The sequence below is a fragment of the Balaenoptera acutorostrata genome, chromosome 13 (genome assembly GCF_949987535.1).
Source record: "Balaenoptera acutorostrata chromosome 13, mBalAcu1.1, whole genome shotgun sequence".
NCBI lineage: Eukaryota > Metazoa > Chordata > Mammalia > Artiodactyla > Balaenopteridae > Balaenoptera > Balaenoptera acutorostrata.
Genome location: NC_080076.1, coordinates 86860069 through 86887616, shown reverse-complemented (window position 1 = coordinate 86887616; position 27548 = coordinate 86860069). Strand labels below are relative to the sequence as shown.

Below are 27548 nucleotides of genomic sequence, written 5' to 3'. Positions count from 1 at the left end.
CAGTCCTGGCACATAGTAGGCGCTCAGTAAATAAGCTGTCGAATGAATGAACAAAAGAATCTTTTTTTTTAATATCAAAATCCTAGTTACTCAATGGAAGACACTTTGGCTTTTTAAAAGTGCGATTTACCAGGTTTCACTGTGTAACAAAGAAGGAAGGAAGATATGGTGCCTTAGAGGATGAATTTCTAGAGAAATTTCAAGGCAGAAGGAACTTTTGAAAAGGACAGTGGTGCAGAAGAGATTCATACCAGCAGTGGTGGCTGGGAATCCTGATGGTAAAAACTAAATGCAGCAACATTAAATTCTTTCTGATAAGCATTGCTCTGCGAAGGCTACATTCCAACAATGATGTTCGGTGGTTTTTAGTCTATTCACAGAGTTGTGCAACCATCACCACAATCTAATTTTAGAACATTTTCATCACCCCAAAAAGAAACCCTGTCTGCATTAGCACTCACTTCCCATCCCCCTCCCCCAGCTCTAGACAACCACTAATCTACTTTCTATCTCTATGGATTTGCTGTTGTGCACATTTCATGTAAATGGAATCATACAGTAGGTGGCCTTTGTGGCTGGCTTCTTTCACTCAGTAAAATGTTTTCAAGGTTCATCCACGTTGTAGCATCTGTCAGTGCTTCATTCCTTACCTCCTTACCAGCACTTTATTGAGTATGATTTACCTAAAGGAAATACACAGTGTTAAGCATACAGTTCCACAATATTTCACCTACGTATATACTCATGTGACCTTCACCAAGATCAAGATGTAGCCCATTTTCATCATCCCATAGAGTTTCCTCATATGTTAAAAGAAGGAAAACTGGTAAAGTACACATAAGATAAAATTTATTTTACAACCTTAACCATTTTTAAGTACAGTTCGGTAGTGTTAAGTACATTCATATTGTTGTGCAACCAAACTCCAGAACTTTTTCACCTTACAGAACTGAAACTCTATACCCACTAAACAACAACCCTCCATTCCCCCCTCCCCCCAGCCCCTGGCAACCACCATTCTACTTTCTGTTTCTATGAGTTTGTACGCTAGATATCTCATATAAGTGAAATCATATAGTATTTATCTTTTGGTGACTGGCTTAGTATTTATTTATTTATTTTTGGCTGCATCAGGTCTTGGTTGCAGCTGCGGGATTTTTTTTTTTTTTTTTTTTTTTTATGGCTGTGTTGGGTGTTCCTTGCTGTGCGCGGGTTTTCTCTAGTTGCGGCGAGCGGGGGCTACTCTTCGTCGCGGTGCGCGGGCTTCTCATTCCGGTGGCTTCTCTTGTTGCGGAGCACGGGCTCCAGGCGCGCAGGCTTCAGTAGTTGTGGCGCACGGGCTTAGTTGCTCCGCGGCATATGGGATCTTCCCCTACCAGGGTTCAAACCCGTGTCTCCTGCATTGGCAGGCGGATTCTTAACCACTGCGCCACCAGGGAAGTCCCTCATTTATTTATTTTCTTTAGTTTTTTGGCTGCATTGGGTCTTAATTGCGGCACGTGGGATCTTCATCGAGGCATGCGGGACCTTTTGTTGCAGTGCGCAGGCTTCTCTCTAGTTGTGGTGCTCCGGCTCCAGAGCACGTGGGCTCTGTAGTTTCCGGCACGCGGTCTCTCTCGTTGAGGCGCGCGAGCTCAATAGTTGTGGCGGCGCGCGGGCTTAGTTCCCCGACCAGGGATCGAACCCGCGTCCCCTGCATTGGAAGGTGGATTCTTTTTTTTTTTTTTTTTTTTTAATTAATTAATTTATTTATTTATTTTTGGCTGTGTTGGGTCTTCGTTTCGTGCGAGGGCTTTCTCTAGTTGTGGCAAGTGGGGGCCACTCTTCATCGCGGTGCGTGGGCCTCTCACTATCGCGGCCTCTCCTGTTGCGGAGCACAGGCTCCAGACGCGCAGGCTCAGTAATTGTGGCTCACGGGCCCAGTTGCTCCGCGGCATGTGGGATCTTCCCAGACCAGGGCTCGAACCCGTGTCCCCTGCATTGGCAGGCAGATTCTCAACCACTGCACCACCTGGGAAGCCCGGAAGGTGGATTCTTTACCACTGGACCACCAAGGAAGTCCCAAAAGATAATTTTACTTAAGTCAAACTGAGGAATATAACCCAAGAGACAGACTCTCAGAGGCTCTGAGAACTGTTCTGCCTATTAGAAGTCGAAGACACAGTCATAAACCTTTTTGAAACAAAGGATCATACATCAAAATGACATACTGACATTTTACATAAACTTCACCAGAGATACATAGTCCAGGTAAGCAAGCAATAAGTGACCATGACTCCCTACAGAGTTTGGAAAGAGTGCTAATCTTTTAAGCAGTTACATTGCTAGCATCAGAAGAAAGGGAAAAAAAAGTTGACCTTTGTGGTCAAGCAGGCATTCCCACCTTTGAGGAGGTCTGGTTAATGTATAATGCAAGTGTACATTGCACATGAGAGAGGGAGGGAGGAGGCCCAAATGGACAGAGAGAATTTTATGTTTAAGTTTTCTTGTCCTGCCTTAAAATATAAATTTTATTTCATCAATGTAGTCCAGTTTATCTATTTTTTCTTTTGTTTCTTTTTCTGTGTTTTGTAAGGACTCATTGCCAAATCCATTGACATAAAGCTTTTCCACTAATTTTCTTCTTAGAGTTTTAACAGCTTTAGGCCTTTGATCCATTCTGAGTTAATTTTTGTATATGGTGTAAGGTAAGGTATGTCACACTTTAGCATGTGGGTATCCAATTTTCCCTACACCATTTGTTGATAAAACTATCCTTTCCCCAATGAACAGTCCTGGCACCCTTGTTGAAAATAATTTGACCATGTTTGTGAGGGTTTCTTTCTGGACCTTCTCTTCCTTCATTCCTTTTTATGAGTGAATAATAGTCCATTGTATGGATATACCATATTATACTTATGGTAAGCATAATATTTCTCCGTATTTAATTACAGGGTGTCGTCAGGTCTGTGATTAATGGATTACTGAGCCCTTGCCCGGGGCCTTGTTTGATCATTAAAACATTGTACCATTGTACCCTCTGAAAATAGTGTCTGTTTTGTTTGTTTGCTTTTGGTTTGTCCACTCTCCATTTTGACTCCACAACTTCACTGTGGAGAAGATCTTGTACACCTACCACGAAGAAAACTGCCAATACATTCCTGGGAAAGACAAGCTCCATTGTTGGATTGTCTGCCTATGACTATTACAAACCCTGCATTAAATCTAAAATAACCCGTTTTGTAATCCACACTGCTAATATTCTCAGTAATACCCTGTGTAGTTGCAGAATGTTTTCTAATTTCAAGGCAGTGATTTTTGTCTTATCTATTACTCCTCCTTCCCCAACCCAAGTGCCAAGCGTCTGGCACACAAGCTTAGTGTTTGTTGGAGGGAAGAATTCAGAATACCCGCTAACACTTTCTGAGCCTTTCCTAAGTGCTTTTTGTCAGTCATTGTCTCATGATCTCATATATTCCTCACAACAATCCTACTCCATAGGTACGGTTATTTACACAGGAGTAAAGTGAGGCTCGGAGAAGTTAAGTAACTTGCGAAGGCCACACGCTGGTCAAGTGGAGGAACCCAGGAGAGAGCCAGGTGCATAGCGCAGGGAATCTCCATTTAACTGAGGGTCAGATGCCGCCGGTCCCGGTGACAATAGGCCTGGAAGCTCTGCGCAACACAGACTTCTGGACTCCCGCGCGCTGCCACCAACTGCTGTTTTCTGCTTTGCCGCAGGCTTCAGAAAATATTCTCAGAGACCGGATCTGCCTCCCCGTACCATGCAAATTCTATGGCTGGAAGACCTGAGTGCAGAAAGGGGAGAGTTGTGTGCTTTTTAGCCTCCTTCTCAGAATGCGGTGGAAACTCCGCCCCTGTCTCCGTGGAAACCCGGCTTCTGCGGTGGCTGTCACCAAGGGTGGAGCTGGGGTCGCTGCCCCTCCCCCTGTCTGCAACAGCTCTCGGGCTGGGAGCGATCACTGTCACCCCTTAACCTCTCTGTTCCTCTTCTCGGCGGCCCTCCCTTTCCCTTGTCCTTTCGTGCCTCAAATCACATCCTGGAGCCCGCACTCCCGCACGGGCCTCCGCTGGGACGGTGCACCTGGAGTCCTGGCCTGCGAGCTGCCCTGCGTGGCCTCCTCCTACAGCCCGTCTCCGGGCCCACCCCTCGGCTGCGCTGATTGGCTGCTCCTGCCCCGCCCTGAACAGGCTGGGTCCTTTACCGCGCGGAAAGTTTTCTGCGCCGCGAGGAAGCTGGACGTTCGGAGACTCCGAGAAAGCAGCTCCGGAGGCTGCAGAGGTCTGGGTGGCCATGGAGGAGCCCCCTTTGCGAGAGGAGGAAGAGGAGGAGGGGGACGAGGCTGGGCCCGAGGGGGCCCTGGGCAAGAGCCCCTTCCAGCTGACCGCCGAGGACGTATATGACATCTCCTACGTGATGGGCCGCGAGCTGATGGCCCTGGGCAGCGACCCCCGGGTGACACAGCTGCAGTTCAAGATCGTCCGCGTCCTGGAGATGCTGGAGACGCTGGTGAATGAGGGCAGCCTGACGGTGGAGGAGCTAAGAATGGAGCGGGACAACCTCCGGAAGGAGGTGGAGGGGCTGCGGAGAGAGGGCTCGGCGGCCGGCAGGGAGGTGAGTGCGGGGAGCGGCCACTGGCAGGGGGGGACGCTTTCTTCTCTTGAACATCCAAACCCCTCAAAACAAATCACTATGAGTATGCAGTCCTCAGATTAGAAGCGTTAAGATGGTTGACATTAATCGAGCACTTGCTTGGTGCTGGACCCTGTGCCGAGTGTGTTCTAAAGCAGCGGCTTCCAGCATTTTTGACCAGGACCTTGAGCAGTGGTTCTCAAGCTTTAGCAGCCATCAAAATCACCTTGAGTGTTCGTTAAAACACAGATTGCCCGGCGCCAGCTGCAGAGTTTCTGACTCAGTAGGTCTGCAATGGGACCTGAGGATCTGCATTTCTCACAAGTTCCAAGATGATGCTGATTCTCTTGGTCCAGGTTTCACACTTTGAGAATCTTTGACCTAGAGTAAGAAATACTTTTTAACCAAAGAGAAATTAGTACTTATGACCACAAAAAGATACATATAAGAATATTCAGGGCTTCCCTGGTGGTGCAGTGATTAAGAATCTGCCTGCCAATACAGGGGACACGGGTTTGAGCCCTGGTCTGGGAAGATTCCCACATGCCGCGGAGCAACTAAGCCCGTGTGCCACAACTACTGAGCCTGTGCTCTAGAGCCTGTGAGCCACAACTACTGAGCCCGCGAGCCACATCTACTGAAGCCCGCACGCCTAGAGCCCGTGCTCCGCAACAAGACACTGCAATGAGAAGCCCGCGCACCACAACGAAGAGTAGCCTCCACTCACCGCAACTAGAGAAAGCCCGCACACAGCAACAAAGACCCAACTCAGCCAAAAATTAATTAATTAAAAAAAAAAAGAATATTTAAAGCAGCTTTATTCATAATTGTACCAAACTGGAAACAATCCAAATGGAAAAGAGGAATCAATTTTTTAAATTGTGGTATGTTCTTATGATGGAATACTACACAACAATGAAAAAGAGCAGAGTAGTGATACACACAACTGTATGGATGAATCCTACAGATACTACATTGAGAGACAGAAGCCAGGTACAAAAGAGAGCGTCCTGCATGTGGAATTCAAGAACAGGCAAAATAATCTTTATCTGTAGAAGACAAGTTGATGGTAGCCCTGGGATGGGAGAGTGGGAGGGAGCAGGAGGGAAATTTATAGAGAATTAATCCAGGTGTGGTTACATGGGTGTACACAAATGGTAAAAATCGTCAAGCTATAAATTCAAGATTAGTGCATTTTTCTGTATATATGTTGTACCCCCATTTTACAAAATTACATTTTACATTGATATCCAGTATTGATGAAACAAAAGTTTCAACAATTTACCCTAACTCTCCCTTACTAAACATGATGTACAGTCATACTTTCCTATTCTATTTTTATGAATTTTTAAATTATTTTGCAACTCACTGAATTAATATCATGACTCACTAGTGAATCTCCAGCTACAGTTTAAAAAAAAAAAAACTGCCCCAAGGGGATTATCTCATTTAATCCTCATACTATTATTATTCCCATTTTACAGAAATGGAGGCATAGAACAGTTAAGTAATTTGCCTGAGGACTTAACAACAAGTAAGAGGTGGAGGCAGGATTTGAGCTCAGAGATGCTAGCCTTAACCACACTGTACTAAAATACAGACCTATGACCTTTCTTGTAGTAACATTTGATGAGTGACTGCACTGTGTGGGCTCTGGAGCTATGGCGCTAAATTAGACAAGGTCCCTGCCTTCACGGAGCTTCTCATCTAGTGGGAGAGGCAAGACACACAGACCTCCAAAACTAGACCACAGGATTACAAACTGAGAAGTATGCCGTGAAAGGACAGCCGGAACTGGGTGGCTGAAACTCATAGGGAAGAGTGAAGGTTTCTGGTAGCTTCCTTGGTACTCTTTTATTTCACCTACTCATTGCTCACGGTGCCAATTATATTTGTAGGTACGGTTCTTCTTTAGTATCCATCACATGAGATGGTTGAGTGTCATGATTAGTAGCCTGACTTTTGAGATTCAAGGGCAGTTAAATGACTTGCCTAAGATCCCTCAGCTCACATTCTGTGCTCTTTTCCTGTCACCTCCAACTCCAGGCACAAGGATATGGAGAAAGCCCCATCACGGACCATGAACAGTGTGGTCTGCATGGCGGCCAGGTCATTTCCTGTCTGGGGCATAGCGGACAAGCTTCGTCAGCCAGCAGATGAGCTGGCACATTTTCCTCCCAAACTGTAGTCTTAAGAACAGGGGTGGGGCAAAAGGCAGAGAAAATGAATATTTAGTGTCACTAGACAGTTTATAAAAATATGCCCTAGTGTTTTTTTTTTCTTTCTTTCTTTCTTGTTTTTGTAGTTACCATTTTTAGTTGTGGTAGACATAAAATTTACCATCTTTTTAAGTGCAGACTTCAGTGGCATTAAGTACTTTCACAGCCATTATTATGCAACCATCACCACCATCCTCTCCAGAACTCCTGTCTTGCGAAACTGAAACTCTGTACCCACTAAACACTAACTCCAAATTCCCCCTCTCCCTCAAGCCTCTGGTAACTACTGTTCTACTTTCTGCCTATATGGATTTACCTATTCTAGGTACTTCATATAAGTAGAATCGGATAATCTTTGTCCTTTTGCCACTGGCTTATTTCACTTAATGTCCTCAAGGTTCTTCCATGTTGTGGCATGTGTCAGAATTTCCTTCCTTTCTAAGGCTGAATAATATTCCATTGTATGGCTCCACCACAGTTTGTTTATCCATCTGTTGATGGACACTTGGGTTGCTTCCACCTCTTGACTTGTGTGAATAATGTTGCTATGAACGTGGATCTATAAATCTCTCTTTAAGTCCCTGCTTTCAAGACTTTTGGGTATATACCCAAAAGTGGAATTGCTGTATCACATGATAATTCTATTTTTAATTTTTTAAAGGATCTGCCATTCAGTTTTTCATAGTGACCTCACCATTTTACATTCCTACCAGAAATGCACAAGAGTTCCAATTTTTCCACATCCTTGCCAACACTTACTTTCTGTTTTGTTTGTTTGATTACAGTAGCCATCACAATGGGTATGAGAATAGTTTGTTTCCTTTCTTTTTTAAAAATTTAAGTTCAAAATTCAAGTGTTACAAAAGTGTTTGCCTTGGAAAAGCTCCCTCCCCATCTCTCTCCACCCCTAGCCACCACTTCCCCTCCCTGGAAAAAATTTAAATGATCAGTTTCTTAAAGTATCCAGAGATACTTTATGCAAACACAAGCAGATATGAATATATATTTCCGTTATTCACACAAATGGTATTATAATACATACCCCGTTCTGCCTCTTGCTTATTTTCACTTAACATGGCATGAAAGTTGTACTAAATCAGAACATAAAGAGCTTCCTCATCTTTTAATGGCTTTTGAAAACTTCCATTGTACAGTATTATCAATTGCTCAACGTGAGGGTTCTTAACTTGGAGTTTTTGGAACCCCCCAAGAGGATCATGATTCTAATCCGCAAAATCTATGAACTTGCATGAGAAGAAATTGTATTTTTATTTTCACCAACCTCCATCTGAAATATAACACTTTCTTCAATTATGACTATAGACAACAAACCACAGTAATATTAGCAGTATCTGTGACAATCACCAATGGAAATCACAGATGTTTTCATATCCCATTACAGTGTAGTGCAGATCTCAAAACTTTATTTTCCTTCTGTATCTTATTAGACCTGTGGCTATGTTGTGTTACTTAATAAAGAAGCAGGTCTAGGAATCACAAATTTATTTTTAGAAGACTTTGATGAGTGTGTTATCTTAGTTGGTTTTCTTGGAATCCTATGCCTTTTATACATTTAAAATCAGTATTTTGCGATGGAATCCATGTGGGCTTTACCAGGCTGCCATAAGGGTCCACGCACAAAAAAAAAAAGGTTCAGAATCTCTGCTTTAACCAGTTTCCTATCAAAAGATCTTCATTTTCCATGGGCTTCCCTGGTGGCGCAGTGGTTGAGAATCTGCCTGCCAATGCAGGGGACACGGGTTCGTACCCTGGTCTGGGAAGATCCCACATGACGCGGAGCAACTAGGCCCGTGAGCCACAATTACTGAGCCTGCGCGTCTGGAGCCTGTGCTCCGCAACAAGAGAGGCCGCGATAATGAGAGGCCCCGCGCACCGCGATGAAGAGTGGCCCCCACTTGCCACAACTAGAGAAAGCCCTCGCACAGAAACGAAGACCCAACACAGCCATAAATAAATAAAATAAATAAAATAGTGTTTAAAAAAAAAAAAAAAAAAGACCTTCATTTTCCAATTGTTTGCTCCAACCGCATGCAACAGTGAATTACTCTGACCTATAGCAGTTGGCCCCCTGAGTATCTAGGGGAAGTGGATTCACTGGGTCAAAGGAAAGCCACACTGTAAGTTTTTTTGTTTTTTTTTTAAATTAATTAATTAATTTATTTATGACTGCATTGGGTCTTCGTTGCTGCGTGCGGGCTTTCTCTAGTTGCGGCGAGTAGGGGCTACTCTTCGTTGTGGTGCGCGGGCTTCTCATTGCGGTGGCTTCTCCTGTTGCAGAGCATGGGCTCTAGGTGTGTGGGCTTCAGCAGTTGCAGCTTGCGGGCTCTAGAGCACAGGCTCAGTAGTTGTGGCGCACGGGCTTAGTTGCTCCGCAGCACGTGGGATCTTTCTGGACCAGGGCTCGAACCCGTGTCCCCTGCATTGGCAGGCGGATTCTCAACCTGCGCCACCAGGGAAGTCCCCCCACGTTGGACGGTTTAATAAGTATTGTCAAGTTGCACTCCAAATGGGTTAAAGAGATTGGCTCCCTCTGCAATCAGTGAAGGTACCGGTTTTCCCACAGCTTTTACAAAACAGTGTGTTTTCAAACACGCTGATGTTTGTCAATCCGAGAGGAGGAATGTGGTCACTATTGCATTTCTCTTTATAGTGTGGCTTATTCTCTTTATCACCTGTAGAATATTCCAGAGTGTGGTTGTGCCTTTGTTTAACTAGACTTCTGCTAATGGACATTTAGGTTGTTTTCAAATATTTGCTTTATTTCAACTTTAGTTTGAAAAAAATGTCAAACCTATGGAAGAGTCGCAAGATAAGTACAATGTCCACTTGTACACCTTTCACCTCAACTCAGGTGTTATATTCAGGTGTATGTATATATGTGTTTGTGTGTGTGTATAGTATGTCTTAAGAGATACACACTGAAGTATTATATACACACATATACATACATGTATATATGCACATATGTACTCATATTTAACAAATATTTATGTCTATATATTATTTATTCACTCAAAATCTTCAGACATTATGTAAGCTGCAGAATTAGTAAAAGATTAGGATCTTTCACCCTAAGTACTAAATACTTCAGTGTGTATCTCCTAAGACATATTGTTACATAACCACAATAAATGATCGAATTCAGGGGGAAAAGTTGGTCGAATACTAAGATCTAATATGCCATCCCTATTCAAAATTCATAATAATGTCCTTTATTGCATTTTTTTTTTCTGATGCAAGATCCAATGCAGGGTTATACGGTACCTTTAGGACGTATCTCTTTAGTCAGCTTTAGTCTGGAACAATTCCTCAGCTTTTCCTTGTCTTTCATGACATTGACATTTTTGAAGATTGTATATCAGTTAGTCTGTAGAATGTCCCTCAGCTTGGGCTTGTTCTGATGTCTCCTCATGGTTAGATTCAAGTTATACATGTTTAGCAGGGATACCACTTAAGCTATGCTGTGTCCTTCTCGGTGCCTCGTATCAGGAGGCACCTGATTCAGTTTGTCGTTATTGGTGATGGTAACTTCTATCACTTGGTTAAGGTGGTGTCTGCAAGATTTCTGCACTGTAAGGATGTCTTTATTCCCTTTGTAATGCATAAGTAGCCTATGGGAAAGTACTTTGAAACTGTGAAATATCCTGTTCCCCAACAAACTTTCACCCAAAAGTTTTAGGTCCATTCATTAGTCTTGCCTGAATCAATTATTACTGCATTGGTTGCAAAATGATGATTTTCTAACTCTGTCATCTTCTACACTAATTAATTGGCATTCTTCTGTAAAGTACAGATCCCCCTCCTCCTCTCCGGTATTAGTCCGAGTTCTCCAGAGAAATAGAACAATAGGAGATACAGATGTAGATATAGACACAGATGAGAATATTTATTATAGGAGTCGGCTCACGTGGTTATGGAGGCCGAGAAGGCCCACAATCTGCTGCCTGCAAGCTGTAGAATAAGGAAAGCCGGTGGTGTAATTCAGTCCAAGTCAGACGCCTTGTGTCAGGGGGCTGATGGTATAAGTCCTGGTCTAGGTCCAAAAGCCCAAGAACCAGGAACGTTGATGTGCACTGTCCAAGGGCAGGAGAAGAAGGATGTCCCGCTCAAGCAGGGAGTGAATTCACCCTCTCTCCACCTTTTTGTTCTATTCAGGCCCTCAATGGATTGGATGATGCCCACCCGCACTGGGGAGGAGCCTCTACTGTACTCAGCTCACCAAGTCAAATGCTAATCTCGTCCAGAAACACCTTCACAGACACACCCAGAAATAATGGGTTAACCAGCTATCTGGGCATCCCTTAGCCCAGTCAAGTTGACACATAAGATTAGCCATTACATCCCCATTAATTAGTTAATTAATTTAAATTTAAATTTTTATTTTTTTGGCCACGCCGCTCAGCATGTGGGATCTTAGTTCCCCGACCAGGGATTGAACCCATGCCCCCTGCAGTGGAAGCTTGGAGTCCTAACCACTGGACCACCAGGGAATTCCCTAAATTAAAAATTTTAATTATGGATTCCTGAATCCTGTTTTTATTTGATGGGTTATTATCCATTCCTGTTACTATTCACGTGGATACTCAAGTTGTTCAGTTTGGCCAGTAGGAGTGCCTTCAAACTGTGTCCTTTTGATCTGTCTCCATCCCTTACACAATGGAATGTTCCAGACTCAACTTGGACTTTCCCTGTTCCAGCCCTGGACTCAGCTATTCTCCAAGGAGCCCTGGCTCCTTTCTTGGAGAATGGTACTCAGAATTCTTGCCTCTTTACCATCAACCAAACACTTCCAACAGGCAACGTCTCATCTCATCGGGTCCCTGGGAGTAGTAACAGAACAAGAGAACTTTCCTTTCTGGGAGGGACAGTCCATCCTCATGAGGGAAACTGTATAAGTGATGTCTTTTCTTACAGGTGAACCTGGGACCAGACAAAATGGTGGTTGACCTGACAGATCCCAACCGACCACGCTTTACGCTACAGGAGCTGAGAGACGTGCTGCAGGAGCGCAACAAACTCAAGTCGCAGCTGCTGGTGGTGCAGGAAGAGCTGCAGTGCTATAAGAGGTGGGCTGTGCTGCCTGGGGCTCCTACACCACAGAGCAAGACACTGCCTAGAATTCCTTGATATATTACATATCTGTTCTTATATTCATCCAATCTACTTATTGAAGACCCACTATATGCCAGACACTATTCCTGGCACTGGGGGTAGAGCAGGAACAAAAGAGAAAGTCCGTGCTAGTCTAGGGGGAAGACAGGCAATCAGCCAGGAAGCCTGCAATGAACACACAGGATAATGGTGGTGAATGCTGAAGACAATATAGATCAAGGTGACACGACAGAGCGCAGAGTGCTGGGGGGGGGGCCTGCTTTAGACTGGGTGGTCAGGGAAGACCCCCCTGAGGTGAATGACAAGAAGCAGCCAACCATGTAAAGATTTGGTTGCGCAAAAGTAGAACAAGAAGTGCAAAGGCCCTGAGATAGGAACCCATTTGGCTAATTTAAGAGACCCACCATGGTGGAACTTGGAATGTGAGGTAGAGGATGGTCCAGAAGAGACCAAGGGGTGGCCTTTTTGGCCACAAGAAGGAGCTCTAGTTTTTGGTGTTTTTTTAAAATAAATTTATTTATTTATTTATTTTTGGCTGTGTTGGGTCTTCGTTGCTGTGCGTGGGCTTTCTCTACTTGCAGTGAGCGGGAGATACTCTTCGTTGCAGTGTGCGGGCTTCTCATTGTTGTGGCTTCTCTTGTTGCGGAGCACGGGCTCTAGGCACGCAGGCTTCAGTAGTTGTGGCTTGCAGGCTCTAGAGCTCAGGCTCAATAGTTGTGGCGCACGGGCTTAGTTGCTCTGCGGCATATGGGATCTTCCCGGGCCAGGGCTCAAACCTATGTCCCTTGCATTGGCAGGCAGATTCTTAACCACTGTGCCACCAGGGAAGCCCAGGAGCTCTAGTTTTATTGTAAGTGTAATGAGAAGATTTTGGGAAGTCTTAAGGGAATGACACAGTCTGATTTACTATTTTAAAAGGTCAGTGTGGTGATTTTGATAACTGAACGACTTGGTTATGTGAGAGAATGTCCTTGTTCTTTGGAAAGACACTTAAGCATTTAGGAGTGAGGGGGTAAGATGTCTCCAGTTTACTCTCAAGTGGTTCAGGGAGAAGATGGTTGCATGGGTGGATGGGTAGGTGGATCGGTGGATGGATGGATGGATGGGTAGGTAGATAGATACACGGATAAGCATTTGGGGGATCTGGGTAGATACATGGGAAGTTTCTGTACGAGTATTACACCTTTTCTCTAAGTTTGAAATTGTATAAAATTTAAAAGTTAAAAAAGATCACAATAATACTGGGTAGAGGAGGAACTGTAGGACAAGCAAGAGAGAAAATAAGGAAGCTGCTGACATAGCAGGTTTGGACTTTGCTTTATCCTTCTGCACCATGTTTCCCAAAATATTTTACTTTATGTAGGTATTTCTTCAAAAAGGGAGCTCTAGGGAGTTCCCTGGCGGTCCAGTGGTTAGGATTCGGCGCTTTCACTGCTGTGGCCTGGGTTCAGTCCCTGGTCGGGGAACTGAGTTCCCACAAGCCACACAGAGCGGCAAAAAGGAGCTCTGTGGTTGAATAATTCTGGGAAACACTGAGTTAAACAAAGCAGGTTTCCTTAGAGGCAGGAGAAGGAAAGATCAAGAGAATAAAAACATGGTGCTAGGACTTCCCTGGTGGTCCAGTGGTTAAGACTTCGAGCTCCCAATGCAGGGGCTGCAGGTTTGATCCCTGGTGGGGGAACTAAGATCCCACATGCCTCAGGGTGCCGCCAAAAAGTAAAAAACAAAACAAACAAAACGTAGTGCCAACTAATATTTATCAATGCTTACCATGTGCTAAGTGTAACCCGAGCATCATTTCAATTAGTGTTCACAGCAAGCCTATGAGTTAGGGTAATGTTATCCCCAAGATGATCTAAGGGTCAGAGAGGTCAAGTACCTGCTTGAAGTCCCAAGGCTGGTGGTGGCAACCTTGAGACGTGAGGTCAGACAGCCTGACATTAGAGCCTGAGCTTTTAATTATCATGCCACATTTGGACTTGGAAAGTTTGGAAGTAAGGAAATACTCTAATTCAAAACAAAACAAAGCCCCAATGATATTATTCTTTAAATTCATTCAATATGGCATCATTAAGAGAGCATCAAAGTAAAAATGTCCTAGGAAGCTAAATCCAAAAGAGCTGAGTTCTGCCAACAGGAATTTAATTGTCTTACTTCTGCTGAGGTTGGAACGATGTTAATGGAAAGACCTGTCTTCATCTCATTTAATAAGTACTCCAGACACGGTTAGTTGAAAAGAGGAACTGCTAGACTGCTTATGCCGTGAGCAGCTTGCTAGTGAATAAAGCAACACACGTTAGTTCCAGTTTTGAATTCCCAAAGAGCAACAGATGTGCACTTCCCATCTGGTACAGGCCAACAGACAGACAGCAGGATTCTGCTTAGTCTCCTGTGTTATATATTCTGGAGAAACCAGCATGTCAGCTGAGGTGTTCTCTTAGCAACTGCATCAATTTGGAGGCCCAAGCTCATACTAATGATAGTTTTAACTGAAAGCAGATATGGTCGACTGTTTCCAAAGATGGTCACAACAGTTTTTCCCATCCTGCATTCCTTTTTATTTTTTAAAATTAATTAATTAATTCATTTTATTTTTGGCTGCTTTGGGTCTTCGTTGCTGCGCACGGGCTTTCTCTAGTTGCAGCGAGCGGGGGCTACTCTTCATTGCGGTGTGCGGGCTTCTCATTGCGGTGGCTTCTCTTGTTGAGGAGCACCAGCTCTAGGCGCGCGGGCTTCAGTAGTTGCGGCACACGGGCTCAGCAGCTGTGGTGCACGGGCTCTAGAGCGCTGGCTCAGTAGTTGTGGTGCACAGGCTTAGTCGCTCCATGGCATGTGGGATCTTCTTGGACCAGGGCTCGAACCCGTGTTCCCTGCATTGGCAGGCGGATTCTTAACCACTGCACCACCAGGGAAGTCCCCCTGCATTCCTTTTGCAATGAGACTTTTCCATTCCTCTCATCGGAGTAGAGGTAGAGTCTATTTTCTGTCCTCTTGAATCTGGACGGCCCTATGACTTGCTCTGACCAATCGAATGTGGTGGAAGTGATGCTGTTTGGCTTCCTAGGTTAAGGCTCTAAAAGGCCTAGCAGCTTCCATGTTTGTGCTCTCAGATTGCTGCCTTGAGACCACCATGCTATGAGGAAGCTCAAGGTAGTCACATGGAGAGGTCACATGAAGAAGAACAAAGGTGTCCCATATGACAGCCCCAGCTGCATCCAGCCCCCAGCTGATCCACCAACTGAATGCAGCCAGTTGAGAACCCCAAACTAGACCATCAGGAGAACCACCAAATCAACCATAAGAAATAGAGCTGGGCTTCCCTGGTGGCGCAGTGGTTGAGAATCTGCCTGCTAATGCAGGAGACACGGGTTCGAGCCCTGGTCTGGGAAGATCCCACATGCCGCAGAGCAACTAGGCCCGTGAGCCACAACTACTGAGCCTGCGCGTCTGGAGCCTGTGCTCTGCAACAAGAGAGGCCACGACAGTGAAAGGCCTGCGCACCGTGATGAAGAGTGGCCCCCACTTGCCACAACTAGAGAAAGCCCTCGCACAGAAATGAAGACCCAACACAGCCATAAATAATTTAAAAATAAAAAATAAATAAAAAATAAAGACAGAAAAAAAGAAATTAAAAAAAAAAATAGAGCTATCATGAGAAGTCATAAATCATCATAGTTTTAAATCACTAAGTTTTAGGGTGTTAGGTAATGGTAGATAGTGGGAAAAGGTAATTTTTAGATGATTCTCATATGAATATTATTATAATTAATATATATAATAAAAATAGAAATAACAATATTAAGTAATAAGAGCCCACTCTTTGCAAAGAAAGAGAGAGAGGGGTAAATTCTGCTCTCTGACGTTCATACCTAAAGGGGCATCTCAGTCAGCTCCAGCTGCCATAACAAAACACCAGAGACTGGGTGGCTTAAACAATAGAAATTTTTTTTCTCACAGTTCTGGAGGCTAGAAGTCCAAGATCACGGTGCCAGTATGGTTGGTTCTGGCTCTTCCTGGCTTGTAGACAGCTGCCTTCTTGCTGTGTCTTCAAATGGTGGGGAGAATGAGAGAGAGAGCAAGCCGTCTGGTGTCTCTTCTTGCAAGGGCACTAATCCCATCATGAGGGCCCACCCTCATGACCTCATGTAAACCTAAGTGTCTTCCAAAGGTCCCATCTTCAAATACCATAACATTAAGGGTTAGGACTTCAACATATGAATTCAGTCTGTAGTAAGGGGAAAATTGATGCCTGTAACATGGACATAAATTTACCAGTAGGTACCACAACAAAATACCTAAGTGGATCTAATGAGCTTACTGGGTCAGACATTTTTTTTAAAAATATTTATTTATTTATTTATTTGGCTGCATCAGGTCTTAGTTGCAGCACATGGGCTCTCTAGTTGTGGCGCCTTGGCTTAGTTGCCCCACAACATGTGGGATCTTAGTTCCCTGACCAGGGATCGAACCTGCATCCCCTGCATTGGAAGGCAGATTATTTTTTAATTTTTAAATATTTTTTATAATTAATTAATTAATTAATTAATTATGTCTGCATTGGGTCTTTGTTGCTGCACGCGGGCTTTCTCTAGTTGCGGCGAGCAGGGGCTACTCTTCATTGCAATGCGCAGACTTCTCATTGCGGTGGCTTCTCTTGTTCTCATTGTTTATGGGCTCCAGGCTCGTGAGCTTCAGTAATTGTGGCATGGGGGCTCAGTAGTTGTGGCTCGCGGGCTCCAGAGCGCAGGCTCAGTAGTTGTGGTGCACGGGCTTAGTTGCTCCACGGCATGTGGGATCTTCCCGGACCAGGACTCGAACCTGTGTCCCCTGCATTGGCAGGTGGATTCTTAACCACTCCGCCACCAGGGAAGTCCCATGGAAGGCGGATTCTTAACCACTGGACCACCAAGGAAGTCCCTGGGTCAGACTTTGAAATGCTTCACTGTGGTCAGGCTTCTTTTGATTGCAGGTGACAGAGATCCAATTCAAACTAGCTTAAGCACAAAAGGGAGTTTTATTGGCTCACAGAGCTGGGAAGGATCCTGGAATTGGTCTCAGAAATAAAGAAAAAACTGCAACTAAGGCCTCAGGGTTGGAATCAGGGACTGTGTGCCTCTCTCTTTCCTCTTTGCTTCCCTTTTTTGGCCTTATTATCTTGTATCAAAGACAGTCCTCTGAATCTTAGGAAGCATGGCTGCTGGCGATCAGCAAGTAAGAGAGAATAGCCTTCTTCCAAGTTCTGTACATCAAATCCAGGGAAATTCTCTAGCCCTCTTTGGGTCACCTGACCTAAATATCTTATTGATCAATATCAATCTAGGTCTTATCACCATCTGACTTACTATATATTTTTAAATTTTACTTATTTATTTGTTTCTTGACTGTTTTCTTCCCCAATGGGATATAAATTGCATGAGAGAAGATATTTTATCTATTTTGTTAATTGCTATATCTATATACATTGGTACAATATGTAGCTTAATAATATTTGTTGAACGAATGAATGAATTCCATTTATTATCTCGCTTAATCCCTCAATCCTAGGAATTAGGTACTTTCATTATCCTTATTTTACTAATTAGGAAATCAAGGGTTAAGTTAGAGGATTTATACATGGTTATATTTCTAGCAACTGGAGAAGCTTAAAGTACCAGCCAATGGAATTAGCCAAGGGAAAGAAAGAAGAGGTGTCAATAGTGGAAAGGTGGAAGGAAGATTCTAATCATCTGAGTCAGAATGTCTAACTGTAGCACTTTCAATGATAATATTATTAATATAATAATAATTATTAAGAACCTTCACTTTCAGAGCTGCACAGATAAGAGATCTTCAATAAAACAACCCAAATATTTGTCTCCTTTTTCCTAGTGGCCTGATCCCAGCAAGAGAAGGCCCAGGAGGAAGAAGAGAAAAAGATGCTCTGGTTACCAGGGCCAGCAATGCCAGCAGTAACAAGGAGGAGAAGACAATCATAAGGAAGCTGTAAGTCACCTGGCTGCCCCCTGTTGCCACTAAATAATCACTAAAGGAAGGAGTGGGGGTGAGAGGGGGAGGTCCTGCTCTCCTGGTGGTGGTCTTGCAGCTGATATGAAAACTCATTGCTGGTGTATTATAATATCTGCCAGGCAGTAGTGTAAGCAGTTAACATATATTAATTCATTGACTCTTCACAGTGACCCTATAAGGTAGGAACTATTATAATCCCCAACTTACAGATGGGGAAGTAAATACCAAGAAGTAAAGTCACGTACCCGAGGTCACACAGATAGTAAATAGTGAAGTCAGGATTTGAACCCAAGGAAGTCCAGATTCTACACTCTACTGCCTCCCTATGATATAATAACAATAACCAAATAATAATAATATTACAACCACAAGAAAAACACAGAAACAATAATTATTGGGGTTTAAGGGGGCTAGTTCGTCACCAATTTTGGAGGACCCTGGGTCTCCCAATGCTGGGACCCATAATGCAGTGTCCTCTGAATACTCCCCTCGTGTTCATGCACCATTGTTAATCCCTTGTTTCTTTAGTTGCTGTGCCTCAAACCATAGAGTGTGGGACAGTAGTTAAAATTCAGATTCTCAGATATCAAGTCATTGGTTCTAGGATGAGGCCCAGAAATCTGGATTTTTACTAAATTCCCAGACAGTTCTGATGTGGGGAGCCCTTGGACCACACCTTGAGATGTGCCTTTTCTGTCTACAGATGTCAGTACAATTAGGCACAGCTTTCCTCCACCCCATGCTGAAGCAAGCAGCTGGTTTGCCTTGGTTGCTTTGAGAATGTCTGGCCTGGTGACAGTTTATCAGCTCCTGGTCTTTTGGATCGAAAGTGAGAAACAGCCTCGATCAGGGATCTCAAACTAGAAAGCCTACGGGGGCCGAGCACTTAATGTGGATGCGTGATGGGGCTGTGGGGTGGGGTAGGGGACGGTTGCCCCTCAGTTCTGTCTGGCCTAGGAATAACATGTTACCAGAACTTCTGCTTCTTGAGTGAAGCCGAGAAGCCGGATTTGTTCATGGAATCTGATTTCCAAATGCCGGCAAATAATTTAAGATTAAAAACAAAGACTGTACGATCCAAGTGACCCACCATCGCAGGCTGCATCAGGTCCTAGGCTGCCGTCTGACTCTTGCTCCATTATTCCTGCCTCTCCGGGAGGGCTGAGGGGACCTCATTTTCTTCCATTCATTCGGTCATTAGTCAGTCAACAAACCCTCACTGAGTCTATATTGTGCACCAGGTGTGGTGCTCACGCTGGGGGTGCTGCAGTGACCTATTTTGCAAGGACTTCGCGGACTCCAATTTCACAGGGAAATAATTTTGAGGGATCAGAGATTCTGAGTTACCTTCCAGGGCAGGTTTAATTAAGATGCCTTTGTTTCAAGAGAGAGGAGAAAATTTTTTTTTCTTTTTCTCTTTTTGGATCTCAGGAACATAAGGTTGCATTAGTGAGTCTCAGCTCATGGCACAATGCACCTCATTGTGAGCGTAAGACCCCTTTCTTCTTGGTTTTATTTGTTCCCTCTTTATCCCCATCCCCCATTCCCATTCTGCTTCCCAGCTCCCCTCCCCCTCAGCCAGTCTCATATGGGTATTTATGTACCGTGTTCTAAAAACTGTATATCGTCTTTTGTGGATGTATTTTCAATAGTAACTGATATTTTGTTTAACACTTCATTCTGTTTCCTCGTATTGTTTTTTTTTCTTCACTAAACACTGTTGTTGTTTTCTTTTTTATCAGGCACTCTTTTTTTTTAGAAAAAAAAATATGTATTTAAAAATTTGTTTGGCTGCACCGTGGCATGAGGGATCTTAGTTCCCCGACCAGGGATGGAACCCGTGCCCCTTGCAGTGGAAGCGCAGAGTCCTAACCACTGGAATCCCAGGGAATTCCCTCAGGCACTCTTTTTTAAATTTTAATAATATATTTTACTAACCCAACACATCCAAAATATTATCATTTCAACGTGTGATCACTATAAAACATTATTAATGAGATATTTTACGTTCTTTTTTTTAAATAGTACGCCCTTGAAATCTGATGTGTATTTTACACTGACAGCACATTTCAGTTAAGACTTGTTATGGGGCTTCTCTGGTGGTGCAGTGGTTGAGAATCTGCCTGCCAATGCAGGGGGCACGGGTTCGAGCCCTGTTCTGGGAAGATCCCACATGCCGCAGAGCAACTAAGCCCGTGCGCCACAACTACTGAAGCCCGCACGCCCTAGAGCCAGAGAAGCCACTGCAATGAGAAGCCTGTGCACCGCAACGAAGAGTAGGCCCCGCTCACTGCAACTAGAGGAAGCCCGTGGGCAGCAATGAAGACCCAACGCAGCCAAAAATAAATATAATTAATTAATTAATTTTAAAAAAAAGACTCGGGGCTTCCCTGGTGGCGCAGTGGTTGAGAATCTGCCTGCCAATGCAGGGGACACGGGTTCGAGCCCTGGTCTGGGAAGATCCCACATGCCGCGGAGCAGCTAGGCCCGTGAGCCACAATTACTGAGCCTGCGCGTCTGGAGCCTGTGCTCCGCAACAAGAGAGGCCGTGATAGTGAGAGGCCCGCGCACCGTGATGAAGAGTGGCCCCCGCTCGCCACAACTAGAGAAAGCCCTCGCACAGAAACGAAGACCCAACACAACCATAAATAAATAAATAAACAAATACTTTAAAAAAAAAAAAAAAAGACTCGTTATGTTTCAAGGGCTCAAAAGGCATGTGTAGCTAGTGGCCGCTGTATTGGACAGCATAGCTTTAGCCGATATATGGTCAGATGCTTTGGGCTTTGAGAACTGAGTTTGAATGATCTTTTTTTTTTTTTAGTGTTTTTTATTTTAATCATACCTAACATAAAATTTACCATTTTAATTATTTTTTAAAAAATTGAGGTATAGTTGGACTTCCCCGGTGGTCCAGTGGTTAAGACTCCACGCTTCCAATGCAGGGGCTGCAGGTTCGATCCCTGGTCAGGAAACTAAGATCCTGTATGCCATGGGGCGCAGCCAAAACTAATAATAATAATAAAAAAAAAAAAATTAAAAAAAAAATTGAAGTACAGTTGATTTATAATATTGTATTAGTTTCAGGTATACAGCAAAGCGATTCAGTTATACATATGTATATATTCTTTTTCAGATTCTTTTCCATTATAGGTTATTACAAGATATTGAATATAGTTCCCTGTGCTGTACAGTAGGTCCTTGTTGTTTATCTATTTTATATACAGTAGTTTGTATCTGTTAATCCCAAACACCTAATTTAATTTATCCCTCCCCGCCACTTCCCCTTTGGTCACCATAGGATTGTTTTCTCTGTCTGTGAGACCTTTTTTTTTTTTTTTAATATTTTATTTATTTATTTTTATTTATGGCTGTGTTGGGTCTTCGTTTCTGTGCGAGGGCTTTCTCCAGTTGCGGCAAGTGGGGGCCATTCTTCATCGCGGTGCGCGGGCCTCTCACTATTGCGGCCTCTCTTGTTGCTGAGCACAGGCTCCGGACGCGCAGGCTCAGTAATTGTGGCTCACGGGCCCAGTTGCTCCGCGGCATGTGGGATCCTCCCAGACCAGGGCGCGAACCCGTGTCCCCTGCATTGGCAGGCAGACTCTCAACCACTGCGCCACCAGGGAAGCCCTGTGAGACCATTTTAATCACTTTTTTTTAGACTGTTGCTTTTATTTATTTATTTATTTATTTATTTATGGCTGTGTTGGGTCTTGGTTTCTGTGTGAGGGCTTTCTCCAGTTGCGGCAAGCAGGGGCCGCTCTTCATCGCGGTGCGCGGGCCTCTCACTATCGCGGCCTCTCTTGTTGCGGAGCACAGGCTCCAGACGCGCAGGCCCAGTAGTTGTGGCTCACGGGCCTAGCTGCTCCGCGGCATGTGGGATCTTCCCAGACCAGGGCTCGAATCCATGTCCCCTGCATTGGCAGGCAGATTCTCAACCACTGCGCCACCAGGGAAGCCCCCATTTTAATCACTTGTAAGTGTACAATTCAGTCACATTAAATGCATGAAGATCCTGTGCATCCACCACCACTATCCATTTCCAGAACTGTTTCGTCATCCTGTCCCGAAACCCTGTCCCCATTAACGATTAACTCTTCCGTTCCCCTCCTCCAGCCCCTGGCACCCACCACTCTACTTTCGGTCCCTATGCATCTGACTACCCTGGGGACCTCATAGAAGTGGAGACATGCAGTATTTGTCCTTTCATGACTGGCTTATGTGATTAGCGTAATGTCTTCAGGTTCATCCATGTTGCACCATGTGTCAGAATTTCTTTCATCCTTAAGGCCCAGTGATAGTCCATGGTATGTATAGACCACATTCAATTTATCCATTCATCTGCTGATGGACATTAAGCAGCTTGTTTTTTTTTAAATTTATTTATTTATTTATTTATATTTATTTATTTATTTATTGGCTGCGTTGCGTCTTCGTTGCTGCGCGCGGGCTTTCTCTAGTTGTGGTGAGCGGGGTCTCCTCTTCGTTGTGGTACGCGGGCTTCTCATTGCAGTGGCTTCTCTTGTTGGGCAGCATGGGCTCTAGGAGCCCGGGCTTCAGTAGTTGCAGCACGTGGGCTCAGTAGTTGTGGCTCGCAGGTTCTAGATAACAGGCTGAGTAGTTGTGGCACATGGGCTTAGTTGCTCCGCGGCATGTGGGATCTTCCTGGACCAGGGCTCGAACCTGTGTCCCCTGCATTGGCAGGCAGATTCTTAACCACTGCGCCACCAGGGACGTCCCCATTAAGCAGTTTTTAAGAGCTGTCCATATAGCAGTGTAGACATCCAACTTGTTTCTGACCCCAGCGATGGGATCGCAGGTTGCCTCCCCCACTGTGGACAGTGCTGCAGTGAATATCTCCATGCTTATTCATGTCCTCTCATGGACCTGGGTGTGAATTTCCCAGGGATATATACCCAGGAGTGATATTGCAGGGCCATGGGGCCTATCATCCTGGGTTCTTGCTTATCAAGAAACAAAGGCTCACGCAAAAGGAGTGACTGAAAAGATTTAAAGAAGGGACATTTTACAGATGTGGGAACAGAGATATGGGATAGAGAAGCATCCTGGGGCAGGCAACAGAGGGGTGAGGGGAGGGAGCTGTGAGGGGAAGGGGGAGAGTCAGAAAGGCATGTGGCCTTCAGAAGAGGAACACACAGTAGCTAGTGAAACAAAGCCTGGCAGGGACACAGCCGGGAGTGAATGCCCGCACCTCTCTCTCCTCCCACCCTCCCCACGCGTGCAGGTGCTTCCCATTGGCTGAGCCCAGCCGGAAGCTAGAGGACAAGGGAGCTTGTTGCGATCCCCCACAGAGCTCAGCCTCCTGGAGCGGAGAGCAGGCTGGAGAAGGGAGGGGATGCTTCTGCGGGGGCAAACAGCCCACAGAGTGCGTGTCTACTTAGTTCAGTTAAGTATTACCAGGCTTTCTTGAATGGCTGCATGAAACAGCTTTATCAGACAAGACCACCTGAAACCACATTTACTTACTCTTCCAACAAATACTTATTGAGAGCCTACCATGTGCCAGGCACTGATCTAGGTGCTGGGGGTACAGTGAGCAAGATGGAGTCCTTGCCCTCATGGTGCTTACATTCCAATAGGGGAGGCAGAGAGTGAACCGGTCAGGAAATGTACTAACGGGACAGTTTCAGATGGCCCTACCTGTGCTGAAGACCATTAAATAGGGTGCTGAGAGAGAGGTTGATCAGGAGCTGCTTCTTTTTTTAAGTTATTTTTGGCCGCGCCACGTGACTTATGGGATCTTAGTTCCCCAAACAGGGATCGAATCCGAGCCTTGGGCAGTGAAAGCGCGGAGTCCTAACCACTGGACCACCAGGAAGTTCCCCATAGGGAGCTACTTTAGATTTGGGGAGTCCTGGAAGACTTCTATGAAAAGGCAACATTCAAGCTGAGCCCTGGAAGGCCATAATGACCTGAGTTTTCCCTGCCTTCCTGGCAGAGGGAACAGCAGGTGTAAAGGCCAGAGGCTGGAGAGAGCTTGTGCAACAGAGATCATGGTGGCTGGAGCAGCAAAGAGAAGGGAGGTGAGGTTGGAGAAGGGGAGGGAGCGGGTCATTCGGGGCCGAGTGGATCCCAGTGACGACTTTGGGTTTCATTCTAAGTGCTTTGGAAAGACCTTGGAAGGTTTTAAGCTGGGGAGTGACATGTCCATATTCACCTATAAAAAGCTCACTCTGGCTGCTTTGTGAAGAAGGGTTGAGGGGACAAAGTAGGGCCAGTGGGAGTGTTTCTTCCCCAAGAAAGGGTCTCCTGAGGTAAGATAATGAATGAAAGAGCATCTTCACCCTACAGCAGGTGTCTGATCTGAAGGTGTTTATTTGGGACATTCATTGGCTGAGGATCTCACTGTAAACAAGGCTTCCAGACCCATAAGCTACTGGTTTCTCTTTTTTAAAAAAAAATATTTATTTATTTATTTTATTTTTGGCTGTGTCGGTCTTAGTTGCGGTATTCGGAATCTTTTTGCGGCACGCGAGATCCTCTGCTGAGGCTCACGGGCTTCTCTCTGGCTGTGGCCCGTGTGCTCAGTAGTTGCGACACACGTGGGCTTAGTTGCCCTGCAGCATGTGGGATCTTAGTTCCCTGACCAGGGATCGAACCCGTGTCCCCTGCATCAGAAGGCGGATTCTTAACCAACCACTGAACCACCAGGGAAGTCCCCATAAGCTACTGGTTTCTTTCTGCATCTTCTAGGGGAGTTCTTTGGATTACTTAATTGGAGTTTGAGGCTGATACGGCAAAAATACAGTGTTTGCCAGCCAGCCTGAGGACACAGGTTTAAAGAGTGTGAGGCCACAGTTTCACGATCAGACAAGATTATCGAGCTAATGGAATGAATGAGTGAATGAATGAATGAACGACTCTCCGAAGAAGTAAGTCATGCTGAGAAGGATTTTTGTCTTTGTCCTGAGGACAGTGGGGAGCCATGCAGGGTTTAAGCTGAGGAGTGACTTAGCTCTGCACGGTGACGCGGTCATTCTGGCTGCCGCATGAGTGGATTGTGGGGGGAGGGGAGGCTGTTATGCTCCTCATGGTGGCTTGTCCTGCGGGTGGCAGTGGAGGAGATGAGAGGTGGTGGGATTAGAACATATCTGGGGCATGATGACTAAAGTACAGCAGGTGGGCTGAGGGGAGAGGAGTTGAGAACAACTCCCGGTTGCTGGCTTGAATGACTGGGTGGGGGAAGATGACGTTTCCTGAGACAGGGAAGTGGGGTTGGCGGGGTATGCGCAGGCTCAGGGGGAGGGCGGCTGAGCCCTAGCGCCTGTATCCGTACGTGAGTCAAGGGCTCGTCCCTGCCGTTGCTGGCAGAGCTGCTAGCGGTGCTCAAGAGGTTTGTCTTTGACTGGAAGCAAGAGCCCGTATCCCCATCACTGACTTTTCAGCCCACCAGCCATCTTTGCATCTTTCCTACAACTGGAAATAGCATTGACACTGTACTTTGTGTCACTGTACTTTGATCAACCCCAGATGTCATTCCTTTTTTTTAAAGTTAATTAATTAATTTATTTTTGGCTGTGTTGGCTCTTCATTGCTGCGCGCGGGCTTTTCTCTAGTTGCGGCGAGCGGGGGCTACTCTTCATTGCGGTGTGTGGGCTTCTCATTGCGGTGGCTTCTCTTGTTGCGGAGCACGGGCTCTAGGCGCACGGGCTTCAGTAGTTGTGGCACGTGGGCTCAGTAGCTGTGGCTCGCGGGCTCTAGAGTGCAGGCTCAGTAGTTGTGGCGCATGGGCTTAGTTGCTCCGCAGCATGTGGGATCTTCCCGGACCAGGGATAGAACCTGTGTCCCCTGCGTTGGCGGGCAGATTCTTATCCACTGCGCCACCAGGGAAGCCCCCAGATGTCATTCTTCCTTTTCAAAACTTTGCATGAAGGGGACTGAAAGTTTGTTACTCATGCCTCAGGGGATATCTTTATATGTTTTATCTGTTATATCCAAGAACTTGCATGTTACTCTTTATTCATTGCAAATATCTATTTTATAATTGTAGGTACCATTGAGAAGTTATCACTTCCTCTACAATAAAAACCACTTAAAATTAGAAATTAAAAAAAAAAAAAAAAGGTTCCAGACTCCATCTGTCAGTCTAGCACAGTAGTTATGTGGGCTCTGGGCCCAAGTCCCAGTGCTTCCAAGATATGCTGTGTGACCTTGGGCCTGTTACTTAACCTCCCATAACCTCAGTTTGCTCATCTGTAAAATGGGGGTATTGATTGTACTCACCTCCTCATGTTGTTATGAGTTTGAAATGAGCTAGTAGGTGGAAAGCCCTGGAACAGTGCCTGTCCCATAATGAGCCCCAAGGAAATGGCCTGCAGGAGCTGCTTACAGATTTTGCAGGAGGTTCTGCACCTCCCGCTTCAGAACTCGCTCTGTTCCCTCTGACCCACCCCTCTCTCTCTCCACCCAGGTTCTCTTTCCGGTCAGGGAAGCAGACATAGATCTGAGGCCATGGCTCAGTTCTCAGAAGACGACTTCAAAAATCATCTCTCAGTGCCAGCGCGTACCCACTGCACTTGCTCCTTTGTTTCCCCTCAAAGCCGTCTGAGGAGGAACGGGTGCCTCACCGGCTGCAGAACTGAACAACCCCGAAGGCTGGGCCAGGGCAAGTGAAGCGGCACAAAGAAATCGAGAAAGCAGAAGCAAAACGAAACGGGGCCACCTGCAGCCCCACTTCAACCCCCCAAGAGGCCCCCAGCGTGCGGATGTGCTTTCTGCTTCTCAGGGCTCATAAACGACCCAGGTCTTTACTGCGTTGCTGCGAAATACACCAGCCCAAATTGGGGTGGGGAGAAGAGGATGCAGGAAAATCTGGTATGGACTTTGCAGCGATGACTTCACTGATATTTAGTGACTATTTGATTTTGCTAACGTGACTTTCTTTACATGATTTTTTTATTAAAGTAAAATGACTTTTACACTTCCTGTGTTTTAGAGTGGCCTCTTAGAGTTACGTGACCTTGTGTAAGTTACTTCAGCTTTTTGGAGTCTTGGTTTCCAAATCTGTGAACTGTATACAGTTGACCCTTGAATAACGCAGTTTGAACTGCGAAGGTCCACTCACACACAGATCTTTTTTCAATAGTAAACACTGTAGTACTGCACGACCTGCAGTTGGTTGAATCTGCGTATACGGAGGAAACTCGAATATGGAGGGCTGACTATAAGCCGTATGCAGATTTTTCGACTGTGGAGAGGGTGCGTGTCCATAACTCCCTGCATTGTTCAAGAGCCAAATACACACACACACACACACACACACACACACACGTATATATACATATATAACGTATGTATACCTACATACATATATATGGTGCACATACATCTCATTGAATCTAAGTGAGCACCATTATTTTGTGTGTTCCTATGACAGGAAAAATGCTACAAATTATAACATTAAGATGCTATTGATTTTAAGGCTCATCCTGATTTCAGCGATGTTAAAATGTGAAAAAAAAATGCATTTAGGAATCAATGAAATACAGTCTGTAGATAGCAGGAGACTATACTTTGCAAAGAAACTAATGAGCCTG

At 45.2% G+C, this 27548-nt stretch overlaps 1 protein-coding gene across 5 annotated transcripts in view; it reads left to right on the top strand.

Moving 5' to 3' along the window:
• The window catches only part of RILPL2 (Rab interacting lysosomal protein like 2), a 32068-nt gene extending 4757 nt beyond the window's left edge, over positions 1–27311 (top strand). For 2 of the 5 annotated variants that reach the window (XM_057527042.1, XM_057527041.1), the window contains exons 3-6: positions 3721–4615; positions 11788–11939; positions 17854–17967; positions 20127–20628. In XM_057527042.1, coding sequence (XP_057383025.1) covers positions 4295–4615; positions 11788–11939; positions 17854–17967; positions 20127–20220 — 681 coding nt within the window. In that variant the 5' untranslated portion in view covers positions 3721–4294 and the 3' untranslated portion in view covers positions 20221–20628. Of the gene's footprint in view, positions 1–3720; positions 4616–11787; positions 11940–17853; positions 17968–18694; positions 19497–20016; positions 20084–20126; positions 20629–26422 lie in introns of those variants that run through there. The other 3 variants (XM_007189624.2, XM_057527043.1, XM_007189621.3) reach the window with 3 other exon arrangements.
• The last annotated feature ends 237 nt before the right edge of the window (positions 27312–27548 follow it).